At 41.2% G+C, this 19,328-nt stretch overlaps 1 protein-coding gene across 2 annotated transcripts; it reads right to left on the bottom strand.

Moving 5' to 3' along the window:
* Nucleotides 1-1,887: 1,887 nt before the first annotated feature.
* On the bottom strand, nt 1,888-17,746 carry LOC116310139 (cytochrome b5 reductase 4). Of its 2 annotated transcripts, none has more exons than XM_039620238.1 (15): nt 17,295-17,746; nt 16,433-16,586; nt 12,449-12,549; nt 11,260-11,344; nt 10,822-10,903; nt 10,605-10,725; nt 10,389-10,482; nt 8,765-8,797; nt 8,552-8,674; nt 8,264-8,404; nt 7,039-7,185; nt 6,644-6,794; nt 3,106-3,192; nt 2,543-2,704; nt 1,888-2,058 (listed from the first exon to the last, which is right to left on the bottom strand). In XM_039620238.1, the coding sequence occupies exons 1-15, from the start codon at nt 17,376-17,378 to the stop codon at nt 2,004-2,006; spliced, it is 1,620 nt and encodes a 539-aa protein (XP_039476172.1). In that variant the 5' UTR covers nt 17,379-17,746; the 3' UTR covers nt 1,888-2,003. The 2 variants fall into 2 exon arrangements, with proteins under 2 accessions (XP_039476172.1, XP_039476173.1); XM_039620239.1 differs by having other exon boundaries at nt 10,668-10,725.
* Between the last annotated feature and the right edge of the window lie 1,582 nt (nt 17,747-19,328).

Raw genomic sequence — 19,328 nt, 5'->3', positions numbered from 1 at the left:
TGCACCAACTATTGTGGGAGGAGCTAAAGGTAAATGGTAAATGGACTGTGAACCAGCTTCCAGTTTGGATTCAGGAGACAGACACTATCTCTACTTTCAAGATTAGGCTTCAAACTTTCCTTTTTGCTAAAGCATATAGTTAGGGCTGGACCAGGTGACCCTGAATCCTCCCTTAGTTATGCTGCAATAGACGTAGGCTGCCGGGGATTCCCATGATGCATTGAGTTTTTCCTTTCCAGTCACCTTTCTCACTCACTGTGTGTTAATAGACCTCTCTGCATTGAATCATATCTGTTATTAATCTCTGTCTCTCTTCCACAGCATGTCTTTATCCTGTTTTCCTTCTCTCACCCCAACCGGTCGCAGCAGATGGCCCCGCCCCTCCCTGAGCCTGGTTCTGCCGGAGGTTTCTTCCTGTTAAAAGGGAGTTTTTCCTTCCCACTGTCGCCAAAGTGCTTGCTCATAGGGGGTCATATAATTGTTGGGTTTTTCCTCTGTATTTATTATTGTGCTATCTACTGTACAATATAAAGCGCCTTGAGGCGACTTTTGTTGTGATTTGGCGCTATATAAATAAAATTGAATTGAATGGTTCTTATATAGCGCTTTTCTACCCTATCTGAGCACTCAAAGCGCTGTATACAACTTGTTCATTCACCCAATCACACCAGCACTTTTCTAGGCTTTCAGTGCTACCTACCATTCACACCCCGATGGATGCATTGAAGAGCAACCTGGGATTAGTATCATGCCCAAGGATATGGGCATAATGGCATATAGACTGGGATCAAACCAATAACCTTCTGGTTAGTAGGTGACCCGCTCTACCACTTGAGCTACAGCCACAGGTAGGCACTGCCGAGGCCTGTATTATGTAGCAATGAGTTTAATATGATTAAAAGCAAACCTTTGAATTTACCCTGAGCAACGTTTTTAAAGCCCCGGAAAAAGGCTGCTTTACTGGCACCATGACCAGGTGGTGGTGCCACCATACCATGCTAGGAAGCACTTGGCATTTATTAGAGTTTTCTTTTTGATAATTGGAAAAATCTCCTTCTGTTGCAACACTTTTCTTTAGCACGCGGAGATACTTCTGGGACATTTCATTGTTAGTAACCTTCTACCCTCGGGAGAAGGAGTCACAGATTTCCACAGGTCTCGGTCTCTATGTGTGGTTTCCTTTACCCTCGTAGCTGTGTGGCATAACATCCTGCAATGTGAACTCTGTATTATTGCAGGTCTTTACCTTACAATATAAAGGACTTCGCAGGGATTGCTGTTGTGATTTTAACACTTTATAAATAAAACTGAATTAAAAACTAGAGGCAGGGTAATGAGGTTCTGTCAAGGCAGAACTGAAGGTGCAGGGTGTTTATAAAAATCAGCAGGTTGGACTCAGGTTGAGGTGTCACTGGCTGCTCACTCCTCAAAGCATTCAGGTGAGCAGGAATTACACAATAAAAATAGAAATATGCCTAGTGAGCGCAGGTTACCTCACTGACGAGGTTAAGAGCAGCTTTAAGCTAAATGAGCTGGAGTAGGCATTAAGGCCATGTACACACACACGCACATGCATGTTTGTGTGTGTATATATATATATATATATATATATATATATATATATATATATATATATATATATATATATATATATATATATATATATATATATATATATATATATATATACACACATGCACAAACATGCATGTGCGTGTGTATATATATGTATATATATATATATATATATATATATATGCAAATGTTTTTCACTTTGCTATCATGGTGTATCACGTGTAGAATTTTAAAGTGAAAAATGAACTGAATGTATTTTGGAATAAGGCTGGATCATGACAAATGCTGAATGAATACTTTCTGGAGCCACTGTATCTGAAACAGTACCAGTGATATTTCTATTTATTTATATGATGTTCCTCAGAGCACCTCAAACGTATCAGCATCATCAAGTCCTTGATGCATAGAAACACAATGTTCCCTTCATGTCAACCCTGGAAGGCGTGGAGCTCCTGCTCACTGAAGCCCTGATGCTTCAACAACCTAAAAGAAGAGCACACAGGAAAGGAGGTCAACACAAAGCTGAGTCAGTTCACGCTACACATGGAAAATGTTCTCAGTCTGGTGTTGTTAGGCCCGTGCAGCTGAATGTTTTACAAAGATTTCAGATCTTAAAAAAGGTGGAAAAATATGTGCCATTAATTACATCAAGTCCTTGGGAAAAAAAAGAAAAGAAAAATAGAGCGAGGAGCTGAGGCAGTTTGGCCTTTGAATTTATAACACATTTATTATTTAATGATCATATAAAAATCTGAGACTTTGCCAGAGTCTATGTGAACATGCTCGCTGCCTGTTTCAATTATATTTCTAGGACGTATCACATGACTGTATTGGCGCTCTTAAATCCTGTGATTGCACACCAAGTGAAACAGTGCAGTCAGTCAAACCTAACAGAAAATAGATCTCCGTGAGGACAGCTTTTAAATAAAACACTTTGTCAGAGCAGCAGTACAGTTGTGTTACCTACCCGAGTGTTAGCTCTGTAAAGGCTGCAGGGCCACAGACACACACGTAGGATTTGGACCCATCAGGCTTGGAAAGCATCTCAGCAAGTATGGGCTCGTTCACCTGACCCTTCCAGCCGGTCCAGCGTTCACTGGGCTCAGAGAGGACATGCTCCACCTGAAACCTAACACACAGCAACAAACTGAAGACGAGACACGAGAGCCATTTTACATGTAAACATATCTCCACAGCCATTCATTTCAATTGAGAAGAGGTATTTTTCTGACACACCGGCTTATTGAAGCTCCAAAGGCTAAAACAAATATTGAACCAGCTATCTAAATTGGCCATAACATATTTATGACATAGACATTTAACAGGATGCAAAAATCCACTGGCCTAAACTGGTTGCTACTCCCCTCCTCATCATCTCTCTTTCTCTGTATTTTCTTTTTCTTTCTTAGACCTTGGGTTCTTTTCTACCAATGAGTCCACCCTGCCGTTTGTTCACATACACCACCTTAGAGGCTTGTTGTTAACACGTCCAACAGTGTCAGGCACTCCCCAGGTGCACAGCTCCTATACCTGTCGTTATTAGCAGCCAGTTCATCCAGTTCAAAGCGCCAAAGAATGTCCTCTTCTCGTCGGTTAAAAAAGAGCAGCTTTGTGTTTCTGGAGACACACAAACATGTTGTAGGTTATAAAGCAAGCAGCCAACTGAAAAACACTACAACTGTTTTCTCAAACTAATGTCAAGAGCACAGGGAGTTCACTGGTAAAACACCAGAGGTTACAGTGCACACAGGGCATGTAAGAACACAGTGTCAGATCCTCAAACAAAATATAATCAACCACCCACACATGACAGACAGATGTTGCAGCCAAACACTTTTGTTTTCGCATATAAAATGATAAAGTTTGTGCAAACGTATTTGTTGTTTTGTTGGATTTGCAAGAATTAATCAAAGATGGTGAGTGGGTGTGAGATACTAAAGCTGTTGCACAGCTAACCAGATCCTTCAAGCACTCCAAAGCAGGGATGGGAATCAAGAACCGGTTCCCAGAAGTCTAATTCCTTGTTAGTTTGCTTGCCTATCCATCCCACAGTTCCCCTTGCACTTCATAGTGCCACAGTTTTCAGAGTGGATGGACATGACTTTTATTTCTATAAAAGGAGTGCGATGGTGAAGTGCAAACTGCATCCACAACAGCTGCATCATCCTGCTAATGCAACTTTAGAGCTTTGCAAACATGCTAATGCTAATCTAGCCAAAAACCCAGCGACGTTAAAGCTGAGTGAATGGCGACCCCGGCCCAGCAGACACACTCTAAGTTTCAACAGTTAACATGAGCACTGATGAGCAGTCAGCCTCCATTTCTACAGTACAATCACCATGGCAACCACTTTCATCTTTGCTTTGTGGTCACACCTAAGTACTAAGAGAAAGATGACGTGTGTCCTCATTAGGACAGAGATCAGTGTTGGTGTGTGGGGCTGTAGCTTTATGTGTTTAAATGGTGATTATCAGACAGTGTGTTTCAGTGTGTTTTTTGGAAAAATGCAAAAACGGTGTAAAAAGTAGTGAAACAAATTCCTGGAAGGTAACGTACTGCATTATATTTAAGAAAAGTGACCAATAAGTAACTTTTTTGAGTAATGAAACCCAAAACTGATCACAAAAAGAAGGGAAATATCTCCAGTACGCACAAACATTTGACCCACAGCATACAATGAATGTAATGTCTTTGCAAGTCATCTTTTTTGTTTGCATGTTTGTTTCCTTCTCTTGTTGCTTGTTTGTTTCTCTTGTTGTTTGTTTGCTTCTCTTGTTGTTTGTTTGCTTCTCTTGTTGCTTGTTTGTTTCTTTCTTGTTGTTTGTTTGCTTCTCTTGTTGTTTGTTTGCTTCTCTTGTTGTTTGTTTGCTTCTTTTGTTGTTTGTTTCTCGTTGTTTGTTTGTTTGCTTCTCTTGTTGCTTGTTTGTTTCTCTTGTTGTTTGTTTGCTTCTCTTGTTGTTTGTTTGCTTCTCTTGTTGCTTGTTTCTTTCTCTTGTTGTTTGTTTGCTTCTCTTGTTGTTTGTTTGCTTCTCTTGTTGCTTGTTTGTTTCTCTTGTTGTTTGTTTGCTTCTCTTGTTGTTTGCCTGCTCTCCTGTTTGTTTGTTCTCCTGTTTGTCTGCTCTTGTTTGTTTGCTTCTCTTGTTGTTTGCCTCCTGTTGTTGTTTGCTCTCTTGTTGTCTGTTCTCTGTTGCCTGTCTGTTTCTCCTGTCTGTCTGCTCCTCTTGCCTGTTGTTTCTCTTGTTGTCTGTTTGTCTTGTCTCCTGTGTTTGTCTGCTTCTCCTGTTTGTCTGTTCTCTTGTTGTTTGCTTCTCTTGTTGTTTGTTTCTCTTGTTTGTTTGTTTCTCTTGTTGTTTGTTTCTCTTGTTTGTTTGCTTCTCTTGTTGTTTGTTTCTCTTGTTGTTTGTTTGCTTCTCTTGTTGTTTGTTTGCTTCTCTTGTTGTTTGTTTGCTTCTCATGCCCTGGGGCCTGTTCTTCGTGCCGCTTTGATCAAATCATCGCCTCTTTGAGCTCGCTTGTTCCGTTTCTCCTGTCACACCTGTTGCTGACGATTAGTACAGCTGGCTGAAGTAATCTGAGATCACTGGTGGCTTGTCTGCTACTCCTGTAGTAGAAACATTGATCGGCAACCCTGTGATTGGTCTGTTCTCCTGTTGTTTGCGCGCAGTATCTCTCCAGCAGTCAAGAACTGCTTGATTGAGTGATTTCAGGAGTTTCTCCTAATTAAAACGCAGGGGAACACTGCAAAGGCTGCAAAAGCAAGGAGAGAGGGCTGGCAGAAAGTTGTCTGCAAATTAAACTCCTGTGATCCGTGATATTACATTATATCATGTGATATTGTATTATACCACAGTATATTATGTTACATCATATCCTCTTTCACATTAGAGCCACAACAGTTCCCACTAGAACATGGGAAAAGTAAAAGTGAAATCCTGAATATTCCACAGAATGGTAATATTTATCACTTATATTGTTTTAGTCTATGACAAGAGACCCTGTTGTTTGTGTTTGTCTGTTTATAACAGCAACCAAGAAAAGGTCAGAGCAAATCCTGACAGGTGGTGGTCCTGCACCCCTGTCACCTTGTTGTTGTACTGTGACATTTATTGACATTGTGGGTTTTTCTGTGTGTGTTTGAATAACACTCCATCACTTTTACCTGTTCCCATGCAAGGTGACTGAAGCATGCACAGTAAGTCGGGAGTAAGTATATACAGTACAGTAGTATATATATATATATATATATATATATATATATATATATACATATATATGGAGAGAGAGAGAGAGAGAGTTGTTTGGAAGAAAGTAAATAATACCCTCACGGAGAATCGATCTCTCTATGAGCACACCGTCGCTGAGCTAAAGGATCCTGTCTGTCCCGCAATATACGCTTGTTCTGTAAACTCTCCTGTCAATCTTGCACCTTCCTTGCTCGCAGCATAAACGGACAGGACATGTTGCGACAGACTTCCCTCCACCTTCGCTGTTATGCTGGTCTCTCTTCTTGATTGGACGTGTAATTTACTATTACTACTCTAAAATATGAATTACATCTGACATGATCTACTACATGTAATAGAATGATTAATAGTGCATTTCCTTTTTTTGACCTGTATGTATCTGTATGACATCAATAAAAGAATCAAATGCTGCATTATCTTTAGTTACATTGATAATGCTTATTTATGGTAAAACAGTGGCGAAATGTGTTCTTGCTTTCATATAACTGCAGCGGACATACCTGAGTGGCGCGATCTAATCCTGTTTACATAAAGTAAACCTGCTCCCTGCTTCTCTTGTTGATCTGTTGCTATGACAGCAAGTCCCAGATGAGCTGCTTCTCCGAACGATCCAAGATCACGCAAAATTGTCAACATTCAAATTGTTTAACTTACTTTCTCGAGGTACGCGGACCCCTGGAGACTCCTGATACAGTTCGGGGAGGTGACCAACAACCAGATGGTTGCTCCAAGTACATTTATTTATATAAATGAATGCACTTACTGATCAGCACTGAATACAAAGGTGTCACTTATAAGCGATGCTTCTGAAAGTTTGCTCCTACCCGATGGTTTCGATGTCTTCGAGGGCCGCACGGATAAGACGAGCCATGGGCGTGAAGCCTGTGCCTGCAGCTATTAAGTAAAGGTTTGTAACATCACGAAGAGGGCGGAGACTGAAGGTGCCTTCTGGACTACTTACGGCCACACGGTCACCTAGAAGAGTAAACGCGTCATTATTACAACATTTTACACAGATTAAACACCTTCATCAAATCAAAATTAAAAACATTATTTACTGTTAGATGGCGAGCTGGTCGTGTTATTGTGCCACACGTGGAAATGCACACATTGGTTTTTTCATTGTACTTTTGTTTGTTACAGGTTAAGCAGAGAGAAGTCACTGGACCTCATCCATGTTCCCAGCCACGCTGGGAGGTGCTCCCTGAATGTGACTCACCGACACTCAGGCTGCTGAGGTGTGGGGTGAACACTCCACCAGGGTAGACTTTGATCATGAGGTAGAGGTCTGATTCCTGTGACCAGTTCTTAGAAGCTGCTGGAAATATGTGCTCCACTGGAGTGTACGGCCTCACTACCTCCACGTCTGCATGTAGATGACAAACAGCAGTAAGATTTACAGCTGGGGCCGTCTCGGTGATGTCACACTCTCAGAAACAGTCCAAGGTCAGAGCTGTTTCTGTCTTTGATTCGCTGCCATTGAAATAATAAAAATATGCTGAATCAGTTTGTATCAAACTAATATCAGCATTTTACTAACTGACCTGTCATCACTTATCTAGCTGTGCTCATTTTTAACTATAGTAAGGCTTAGAATAAGACTGATGGAAATAGTTGCCACAAAAATGCACAGTGATGTAAAAAATCATTACATAAAAGTTAGAAATCACATATGAATTGAATTACACACATTTGCAGGTCACTGAGTAAAATAAGTAGTGATCCCCTACAACCTAGCCACAACTCTGTCTCCCACACAAAGGCTGTGCGCTACATTATAATGAACCAATTAGTCAGATACTCATGAAGTAACAACCAAAGAGCTGTCAAAGGACATCAGGACTGCAGACTTGCACTCGGGAGTGGAAGAGTACAAACCCCGAGATGTGTACAAACCTGGTGACCATCTACTGTTGTGCTTGCCAACAAGGGGCTCTCCACCAAGTGCAAGGTCATGTTTTCCATGTGGTTCAAATACTTATTTTACTCAATGACATGAAAATCACTTTACAACTTTTATGTAATGTGTTTTTCTGATTTCGAGTTTCCGTCCTCTCCACATCAAAATGAAACGAGCACAATAATTAGAGACTGCTGATTTTATTTGGAGGTTAGCAAACGCACACAGGCTGTAGCACTGGGGACCAGTTTGTCCCACTGATGAAAGAGGGCAGCACATTATTCTGAACAGGACGCCTGCAAACTGAATGCAACTGTTTTAAGACACATTAACAACAAGGATGTGAATACTCTGTAACACTGTATGAACTGTATACTTCATGGTTGTAGATGATAATGAAACATCCTCTCTGACACACAATATAAACTTTCTAACACTGCTCTATTTTCAGCAGGCTTACCACACCTGCTTTCCACAGGTGTTTTAAGCTTCCTCTAAACTGGAGCTTATACACGTTTCACCAGCTGCTTGTACGACTGCTCACCTTGGATGAGCGCTTTCAGATAGACGTGTTTCCCGACTGGCACATGCATGACAGTCCCAGCAGGGAGCTGCAGTCTGAATAGGTAAGTGTTGTGGTTCACCTCAGTCTTAGACACCAACACACAATCCCGATAGAAGAGAGCTGTAAAACAGAGAACAGCAATGTGGTCTCCTATGTATCTTTCTTTTTATCTGAGCACACAGCATGCAGGAAGCGAGTGGAACGATGTAATCCAGTGACGATGTGAACAGGCTACACAGGCACATCTGTGATGTTGTTGGAACCCACCTCGGTCCTTTTGGCGTACAAACGTATTATGGGACTCCAGAGGTTGACCGAGGCTCGCCCATTTTCCGTGAGTACCTTTGCGTATGCTAACCTGGATCTTTCCCACGGAGAAAGCAGTGTGAACTGTAGATGATAACAACTTACCAACTTAAGGACAAGAGCAAGACAGTGAATATACATTTTACAGAATCTGTTTTCAAAGATGTTGTTCACCTGCAACATTTTCCTCAACTTCATCAGAGAGACCTGCAAAAGCACGACAGTCGATTTTACAAACAAAATCATTTATTCATAAGCTTGAAACTCACATTAGGGCTGTGTTGACAGAAGCTATGCTAAAAGCTGGAGGAACAAGAGCAATCTCCACAGGAGAAAAACTGGGGCTTCCAGAAGTAACAGCACTTAAAAATCTCATTAGAAATTCAAGTAGTTCTGGCACCAAATCAAACCATAATCTGATTTTAGCTATCTGGATACCACCGATTCACACCTTTATAAAGTTAAGCAAAGACCAAGACTACAACCCCAGCTTTCAGATCGTCTGCTATGATGAAATGCTTAATGACAGCAGAAAGAGAACCATCTGCTGTGACTTGTGAGGGGTGAAGAGAATAGAGAGACAGCTATAACACATGTGGGAGCTAACAAATATCTCTGTATTACTTCCATGACTGAGGAATGCTTGGGTGAAAGCTCTTGTATAGCTGTGGTCAAACGTTTACACATCATGGACACGAAACTCAGGCTCACTTTGGGCTTTTAATGATTTCTTGGAACAGCTCTTTTCCCAAAGTGGAATGATAAAAAACAAGAATTGAGCACACAAATTTAAATCCATTTTGTATTTTCTCTCATCAAAGTCAAACAGATACATACAGGCTTAAATGCTGTACATACATCCCAACTAATACTTGATTAAATGTGTCTCGGTATGTTGCACCTCGAACAGTTCGTTTAAATTGGTCAGTTTTACACATATCTATACAGTTCAGCTCGGGGCTTTGGGAAGGTTAATGTTAACCTGCTTTATCCAAAACAACAGCCGTGCGGTCTGGGATCACTGTCCTGTAGTGTTTTAACTGTTTAGCTGCTGGTGTGAGGTCAAGTTGAAGAGTTCAGAGGTCACCCTTTTTATGCACCAGGACCACTGGCAGCAAAGCAGCCCCACAGCACGATGCTACCACCACCATGCTTGACAGCTGATAGGCTGTTCTTGGGGTGGCAATAAGCTCAGGAGGTAGAGTGGGTCATCAGCTGATCTACCGATGTGCCCATCAGAGTACGAATGCGTATCAATGTTAGATAGAAAGAACTTAAGCACAGAAAAAAGGTGCTTGAATGGGTGAATGAGGTATGCTGTATGAAGCACTGCTGCTCCCGCTCTCGTCAGTGTAGCTCAGTGTTTGTCTCATGTGATCAGAAAACTCTGAGTTATTGTAGTTTACTTTTCATAGATACACCTGTGCTGCCCGCCCTCGCAGCAGGGCCACGTTGATGACCCCAGGAGCCTTTTACAGCTGAGGGGTAAAAAAAACAGACGGTACGTTTTTTAAGTAGTGTATCAAACTTCCAGCCCAGGAGCTCTCTTTAAGGCCTCTTAGCTTAGTGCCACACTATCTCCTTACACAAAGTCTGCTATGAGTGACAGGCAGATGATAACAACAGTTGCAATAAAAATGTTTCTGTGTTTACCAGATTGGACGAATACAGCTAAGAGTTGGGCTTTCATTATTAATCTGTTTCTATTTTATTTAACAATGTAGAGTGAAAGACTGCTGCAACAATACAGCGTAGTATGCTGCGTAGGATCGATGCAACACCGCAATAAAATACTCACGTAAATGAATCATGTAGGACATTTTCCCCAGCAGCACCTCCAGTCGAAGAACACCTGCCTTTAGATCGACAGTGGTACAGCCTGAGCTGGGTATCTGACACATACAGATGGTACAGTTACTGTGTGCACAGCTGGTACTGGTTGTACTGGTTAGAGGAATGAAAGCAACACAGGACACAAGTGAAGCTCAATAACAGTCAGGGCCTGGATGCACACAGTGTAGAGGGGGGGGCATGTGAAGAGCTCCATCTTACAGCACATCACAGGTGGAGCGATTACCTTTCTTCTGGTATAAACAACCAGATGAACAGTCCCATCAGTCTGGAACCAATCGTACCTGCAGCAGCAACAGGAAGAAGATGATATTGTCACTTGAGAGCTTCCTTATCAGATGTATCAGATGTGTTCTTTAGGTGTTTATTGTCCTTCATACCGAGGGCGAGAGTCTTTGTCTGGAAGGGGAGCCACTGAAGTCGGTGAAGCGAGGCCAGTCACAGGTGGGGGAGGGATGATTGCTATGGCAACAGACGAAACCATGTTTGATGCAGCAAAAACTTTCAGTTGGAATAACAACACATCATACTAAACATGAACATTCACGGCATGACTCGATTCTCTGAGCTCATTTATATTTATGTGCATTTATTACAGATGTGCCAATAAACTGGTCACAGCTGCATACATGTTTATTTTTTTAAACACAACTATGGCAGCACCAGGATGTAGAGTCACAGCAGTTTCTACATGTATACTGGTGAAAAGCCCCCCCCACCCCCACCCCCAGGACAAAAAGTGTAACAGCTTCATAGACTTAGTTAAAGGTTGTGTTTTTCTGCAGAGAGTGTAGACGGATGTAAGTCACTGTGTGTACCTCTAACAGCTGTGGCGGCCTTGGTGCTCATCCTGCCCACCAGGCACTCTTTCAGCATAGACTCATAGTTGACCCAGCGATGGACCTGCTCACAAACAGACATATACACTCATCCAAGTCAGTCTCACCCCAGCCGGTCGCAGCAGATGGCCCCGCCCCTCCCTGAGCCTGGTTCTGCTGGAGGTTTCTTCCTGTTAAAAGGGAGTTTTTCCTTCCCACTGTCGCCAAAGTGCTTGCTCATAGAGGGTCATATGACTGTTGGGGTTTTCTCTGTATTTATCAATGTAGGGCATAGGTGTCAAACTCTGGCCCGCGGGCCAAATTTGGCCCGCAGCCTTATTGCATTTGGCCCGCGAGGCCATACCAAATTACTATTAGAGCTGGCCTACTGGTATTATACAGCTAATATATGTATTGTTTAGTATTAAGCTTTGCTTGTTCCATATTCAATTTTTCAGCAAAACTTGTTTGAGTCCATAAGAAAAGATTCATTCTTATATCTGGAGGAAGATTTTTTTTTTCAATAAATATTAACGTTAGCCCGTGACTTTGTTCCAGTTTTGAATTTTGGCCCACTGTGTATTTGAGTTTGACACCCCTGATGTAGGGTCTACCTTACAATATAAAGCCCCTTGAGGCGACTGTTGTTGTGATTTGGCGCTGTATAAATAAAGCTGAATTGAAGCTTTGAGCTTACAAATCTATATCATACTGCAAACAAAAGTCCTGCTGAAGTCTTGCCAGAGTTATTTTCACCTCTGCTCAGCTTTGCCCGTTAACAAGGCCCCACTTTCACACATAAAGCCAACAGGAGAGTAGTTTTAATTGACTGTGAGACTGATAAAGAACTATGTCACAGTCTGACGCTAAAATCTAAACTGAACACATCGGCATGACTAAACAAACAAATCCTGACTAGAATAAAGAGTGGACATGTGAAGTCGACTCTGTAACTGATTTATTGGTGGATTCCAGTGATGCTTGATAGAAAAATGAGCCTACAGTCGCTTCGTGTGCACACTGGTAAACCAATTAAACGTTTACCACTTATCATAAATCTGCAGATGCATTCCAGACTTTTTACTGTATCTTAATCCTGAAAAAATGTCAATGACAAACATGGAAAAAAGTATTTTACTGTCACTTTACTCCCTATACAATATACTGCATTTACTTTTTTCTTCCATACCTGGTCAAAGAGTTCAGTTCCATCTACTCCTGCTGCCTTCATCAGCTCCTCTTCTCCACCAGGGTGGTAGTCCATGTAGGCGCTCACGTTATACACCATACCTGTCAAAAACATCCACACAAAGTTTTATGTGTATTAAGTTCTGTTTGTCCTCTGCAGACAGAAACAGATAAAAACAGGAGTATGAAACGATTATTCAATATTATCATATTTTTAATTAATTACATTTTTAAAATTACACAAAATACACCACAGCAGAAAACCCAGTAAAGGTCCCACATCGTGAGCATGCACACACTGCTGAGAAATCAGCTGTGTTAGCGATCTCTAACCAAGAAGCAGCAGAGTCTGACTGGGCTCCACACAGAGCTGTGCAGACCTCGTCCTCAAAGGCTGCAGCACGTCTGCTTTACCTTAAATGAAACCGAGCTTCAAACTAGGGCTGGGCCATATTTATCGAATATACTTGATGTATCGCGAGTTTTTCCACGTGCGATGCATAAATGGCTTTATCGTAACCATTGAGTATACGTTGCCATGGCAATATTAAGCCGTCTGCATGTAATTCACTGAGTTTTTTTTCTCCCACACACTGCAAATGCATCACTAATTCCCCCCTCCCAACCTGACACACTGCACTCAGCATGCGTGTTTATTTACTACAACATCGGGAAAAACATGGTGACGGCGGGAGTTTGAGACGAGCGAGGGAATGAGACTCGCTGTCGGTTGGATTTCACCAGTCGATGGTTTTTGTAGTCGCTGTCTACACTTTTGTTTAGACAGTTTTTGTTTAAGCACAAAGGGGCACCTTTTTAATTTCAGTTGTTTTGTCTGATGAAATATTGCTCGATGTCCTTTTCTGTTGCCGTGATCTTTTGTTAAATATCAGTGTTGGAAACAGTATCGTCACTGTGAAAAACCTCTGTGGTTAACCCTCATAATGTCCTCCCGATTTCCACACACCTGTGGTCCTCACGGGATCCCATTTCATTTGAGTGTTTTTAAAAGTATAAATTGCCAATCAATTCAGTGTTACAGCTTAGTTTTACTTAAGACCAACACATTAACACAAAATTTACCCAACATTTTACATTTTTGGGCCACCCGACCTTGTTTACATAAAGTACACTGTGTTTTTGAGTGAAAATAAAATGTTTAGATTATTTTGAGTATTTGACTAACCACAGAGTGCTGTATGCTGATTTTTAGTGAGAATGTTTTTTTGAAGCATTTAAAATTTTTAAATGGCAGCACATAGTCACACTTGTGGTCCTCAGGGGACAAAAATGTCCTCATCTGGTTTGATTGATACTTAATTAATATGAAGTGGATTTTTTCCCCACTTCTAATTAAAACTTAATTCAAACATTTTGACACTATTTCTTTATTCCATTTCAAATGTATGTCTGATAAAACCTCATTTATACAAAATGTTTCTTTGTTTTCGGGTAAAAAATAAATTAAATGATCAGTTATTGTGATTATCGTTTCACAACCAGAGTTGGTTGCTTTAACAGATGATCACAGACGGGTATATGTCAAAGTTAATTTAGGAAGCTGTTTTTAAACTACTTCAAGTTTTTTACTGGCAGCGAATAATCACATCTGTTGTCCTTTGGGCTCAAAAATGACCCTGTCTGCTTTGACTGTTTATAAAGCCATAAGTATAAAATATCATCCATCTCTGTGTTTCAAGGTTTTATTCAACTTTATTCCAACTCATTACCTGACACACTGGTAGGACACCGGTGAAGGCAAACTTTCATAAGGACAAAAGCATGTCCATATTTGACACAAGTGCAGGAGGAAGCTCAGGTTTATTCCTCTGTACTGGTCCCATCATGGACAGCTGTCTTTTCTGCAGTTGCAGGCCAAGGGTCATATACAGTAAACAAGTTGTTACAGGAAACCTTCTGCAATGTTAGGGGCAACTCGCGTGTCCTGACTGCAGGCCAGGCGGTTTGCCATCGTACACTAGCATGTTCCATGTACAGCTGGACCTGGCATCACATACTGTCCATGTTTTTATCTCATAGTTCCCGGTTTACCTGGGATGTTCTGTTGGAGGGGACAGAGTCCTCTGAAGGGGACTAGGCGCTCATACACAGTCACATCAGTACCTGCATCTTACATCTTATATTACAATGGGAGCACGTTTGTGTCATGAACGACGATCATCTATTGTGTCTTTATCATGAAATGATAATCATCTATGATTAATCTTGTGTCAGCATGAAAACTTCCCTACCAGACTCAGGATGTCATAAACTGGCCGTAGCGACTCTACTGGATGCACGGCAGTAAGAATCAACATTCCCACATATGCCTACAGCTGCATTCGATCCATTTTTCTTCCTCACCCTCCTTGTTTGTCACTGAGTTGGCTGTAGAGCAGGTCATCTGCTAATTGGATGGTTGTTGGTTCACTCTCTGTGTGCTCTAGTCCGGAGTTCTTACCAAGGTGTCCTTGGGCAAGCTCCTCAGACTACCATGTCCTGGATGCCTGAGAACCTACTTGAACATAGTTCAGATTCTTCATCACTTTCCTTCACTTCATAGCCTTCTTCCACTTCTGCAGGTGGGTGATGTGCTTTTTCAGAGAGAGGGTAGCATGTGCTCTAAATGTTGGCAATATTTTCTATATCTTCTAACCCTGGATCTTCCTGAACATTGACTCTTCCTCCTCATTATACTAGAGGACAATATATGCTTTGTTCTACTGGTCATTGCTTTGCACAACATGGTAAAAAAAAAAAGGATGCTCACAAGCCTCCAGTGCAGTGAAGGCTTGTGAGCATATTTTGTGTGTATGTATTACTGTAGGGTCTACCTTACAATATGAAGCACCTTGATGCAACTGTTGTTGTGATTTGGCGCAGTATAAATACAACTGAATTGAATGTAGAGCACCTTTCTCCTCATTGTGCTGCCTGTTGTTGTTGTTGTTGTTATGACCTTTGTTTGACCCCACACATCAGTGATCCAAGATCAAAGATGTTTGAAAGCAGTATGGTGTGAAAATACGGCCTTTTGCAACACTTTGTACTTTGGGGTCATTTTTGTCCCCAAGGACAGCAGATGTTATAAAATCCAATAAAAATCCCATAACTCAAATTACTTAAAACTTATTCCAGTCATGCACAGCATAGTACTGAATAACTTCTGTTATTTTCACACCATTTGATGAATAAAAACCACATTTTTGAGAACAAAAGATTTCTTTAGAGGACAAAAATGTCCCAAGGACAACAAAAGGGTTAAAATAAAACATTTCAATTCATTCAGATTTTTTGTATTCAAAGTAGAAAAACATACTGAACGGTGGATTTGAATGAGTACAGCTGTGCAATGTTGGGCCTTGTATGGTTGAGAATCACATTTGTTTTTGGAGGTTATTCAGACATATTGTGATATATATCGTGTATCGTGATGCAGCCAAAAACATCGTGATATTAGACTTTCCTCATATCGCCCAGCCCTGCTTCAAACCAGCGGTATAACAGTGACATGGTCGATCATCTGTGAGGACACATGAGACTGACACTAATATGGGTTATGTTATATGTGTTAGCGGGCGTGTAAGGTCAAAGCAAACAGTATTATTGTCAGTGAATAAAATTCTGCTGTAGGTAAATCAGAAGGACGTGCTCACTGAAGTAAACTCAATAAAGCCGACACCATTTAGTATTTTGTTTTCTTTAGATGCACTTTGTGGTTCATGGTGTTCGTTGAATTTTGAAAACTGAGCAAAATCTATTACACATTACACTCTGCAACTTTACCAATCCATGAAGGGAAACGGTTTTTAACAGTTACCAGGGGAAACCACAGAAAAATGACAAATTAAAAGTGCTAAAATTGACACAAGCTCCACATTGTGTCATGAGCCTGTCAACATAGATGGCCTTATCAAAAGGACAAACTTCACAAAGAGAAGTGCCATTAAGTTTTCTCCAAGAATAAAGGCCCCTGCAGACTCACCTCGTATACAGGTCCAGCAGTCCTCTCTCCTGTTGTGTTTCCGCAGTTCTTCCTCAGTAACTTCAATGAGGCGCCCCCTGAGTCCAGTAAGATCTTTTCCACTCTTGGCAAACCGAATCCAGTCCATGAGACTGTGGCCCGGCTTCAGTGCCACCTTTAAGAGCAGAGTCATGAAAAACGTTAGGAACAAATTTTAGACAGCAGAGCTCTCTGGAGCATTGTGGAAACTCAATTTTGCTAATATGCCAGATGTTAATGGTGTGACATTCAAAACTCTAAACAAATAAATACCACTCTCTAATGCAAAACATAAATCATAAACTGGCCATACTAGCAACCAGCCTTGTTACTTCACATACACGACACCCGATGCATCCCCACGAAGCAAGCTCTGACATTATTTTACGTTTACTTATATAGCAGAATATTTGCTTCCGCCACTGAAAAAACAACAAACAAAAAACATTTTCATTTTGAATAAATTAGGTATGAACTCGTTGTTGGATTCGACATTTTCAGAGAACAACGTGAAATCTTGATTTATATGTGGCAAAAAGTGTTCAGTTGTTTTCATGAGCGGAAACGACGACACAGTTGTCTCCAGATTACTCGGTTATTCCCACTGTGAGCTTATTTTATGTGCCAAGTTGAACTCACTGACTTATTTGCCAGAACAGAAGCTTTGATTTATTAGAATAATAAAGAGAAATGTAAAAAAGTCAATTGCGCAATAAATATTTTGGAGGATAATAAATAAATGGTTACAAAAGTAAAGAAGGGAGAAAGCGCATCAACACAATAAAGTATGTAACGGGCGTGTGCGGGTTTCACGGGTGTTTGGGGGATCCAGAAAGTGAGTTACCTTGTTCCTCCCGGACTGGCCGGACGGAGAGATCCGCTGCTGGGAGCTCGGTGCCGGAAAGGACTGGGTCGGGACGTTTAACATGTTGTGAACGGTCCGGAAGCAGCCCCACTTTCGTACAAACCCTGTTTAACCAGCGGCAGTTTAACACAGTCACACACAAACACAGATATCATAGTGCTGTCATGGTGTCGGCGGTGCTAGCTCCCTGCTTCTCATGACACATCTCAGCCGAGTAGTGTTGCTAGGCTAAGCTAGGCTAACAGGTCAACGTACTTTAGAGGTAAATCTAAAGAGTGAGATTTCGACTGAAGTTAATGTTTGCGAGTTGAAAGAAATATTTAAAAATCAAATTCAGTAGTTCTCCTTATCCAGGATGTAAGTGCGAACTACCGACTGGCTTAAGCTTCCGTAAATAAATAAGACTACATTTGTCGCACAGTCTGACGACAAAGTCAAGACGTGATGTCATCATTTTGCGACGTCGCTGCTTCGCGACCAAACAAGTTTAACGTGAGCAGATTATCTTTCTGTTTTCCTACGATAAAAATATGAATTTAAGAAAATTCTCGATTATGATCCACCAGATTCTCCCGTGTCTTAGAGCTGAGATAGTCATAAGTTTGTGGACTTGCCCAGTTGTTTAGCTTCTTTCTAGACTTCAAATCAGCTAAAGCCTCTTTCCAGTCTTATTGACCGAAGCTCCTGAAGTGCAAATTCATTGATGCTGTTCATACTTTTACATAAATTCATTTCAGCTCAGTTTTATTTTTATAATAACAAATCACAACAAGAGTTGCCTCCAGGTTTATATTGTGTGACAAAGATCGTACAAACCCCAACATTCAGACTACACACAGTTGGCAATAGTGGGAAGGAAAAACTCCCTTTTAACAGGAAGAACCTTCCAAACAGGCTCAGTGAGGGGCAGCAATCTACCCCAACTGTAAACACTGTAAAGTGAGTTTCATCTTTCATCAGTTATTTATGTTTTGTTGCTTTCATTCTGTATTATGTGTGTATTTTTCTAAATCTATAGTTTATTCTTCAATTCAGCTGCCAGTACACTAATCAATGCGATTTGCCAGATGTTTCCAACACAACTCTTTCATATAAACACGCTTGTATCAGTAAACCCCAGGTTAACTTAGCAGGCTGATAACCAGCATCATGCAACCACTTATCCTGACTGTCAGTGTTAGGGGAAGTGCTTCCAGGTCATGAAAAGATACTCTGGATATGTTGAACTTGCTTCATAGTACAGAAGGCTCAGAGTGAACTCTAGAGTTACCCAGATAAGCCCAAACCCTGCCTTGTAGTACAGGCCTCAGGGTTTCCTCTGGGTGCTGCAGTTAAGACATTTACAAACAACATCAGCAAAACATTGGTGACACTGTGTGATCTCTTTGGTAGGGTGTCACTACAGAGCAAGAGGAGCTGCATCAAAAACAGCACTGATTACACCATTCAGAAAAACTCACAACAATTCAAAGTTAGCTTGAATAGAGTCGGGTTAGTTACGCTGACATGAAAACACACCTGAAATTAAACTGCTGAAAAAAGTGACAACAGATGAACTGTTTCCTCCCTCACTCCCGCCGTCATCTTCCTCCTCCTCCTCTTCTGAATCTGTCTGGTTGTCAGCTGGCATTGTGGAAACGTGGCATGTTACACAGCGTTTTTATCTTCATTTCAATGTTACTACTGTGCACTCTAAAAGACATCATGGCAACTGGAGGGTTTGCTTTTCAAAGGCTAATCTGCTAAGAGGATTAATGGACAAGAGTACCCAACCTTCACAATAAAAGTCTGTATGTACCTAGTCAAGACTCACGGAGAGAGGGTTGGTAGAGAGCAGCAACGTTAATGATGGCCAGGCTTCACGAAGTGTGTTATTGAATAGTGAACTCAAACTGTTTGGTAAAATGTAGTCTAAAACTATAATATGTGTTCTTGGTTCATTACTTACTTGGACTTGTGTTATTTTATATTTTTCTTGCTTTGCTGCTGTGCTGGTTTGCAGTAACTCATACC

Source organism: Oreochromis aureus, linkage group 11 (assembly GCF_013358895.1).
Source record: "Oreochromis aureus strain Israel breed Guangdong linkage group 11, ZZ_aureus, whole genome shotgun sequence".
Classification (NCBI taxonomy): Eukaryota; Metazoa; Chordata; class Actinopteri; order Cichliformes; family Cichlidae; genus Oreochromis; species Oreochromis aureus.
This window is presented reverse-complemented; position numbering and strand designations above follow the sequence as displayed.

What these genes read in the sequence shown, in the direction of transcription:
- LOC116310139 (XM_039620238.1), bottom strand. Translation starts at nt 17,378, where the DNA reads ATGTTAAACGTCCCGACCCAGTCCTTTCCGGCACCGAGCTCCCAGCAG. An exon ending in GAACTGAACTCTTTGACCAG is followed by an intron (nt 11,345 to 12,448) that starts GTATGGAAGAAA and finishes GTTTGTGAGCAG; the next exon opens with GTCCATCGCTGGGTCAACTA. An exon ending in GGCCGCCACAGCTGTTAGAG is followed by an intron (nt 10,904 to 11,259) that starts GTACACACAGTG and finishes CTGTTGCCATAG; the next exon opens with CAATCATCCCTCCCCCACCT.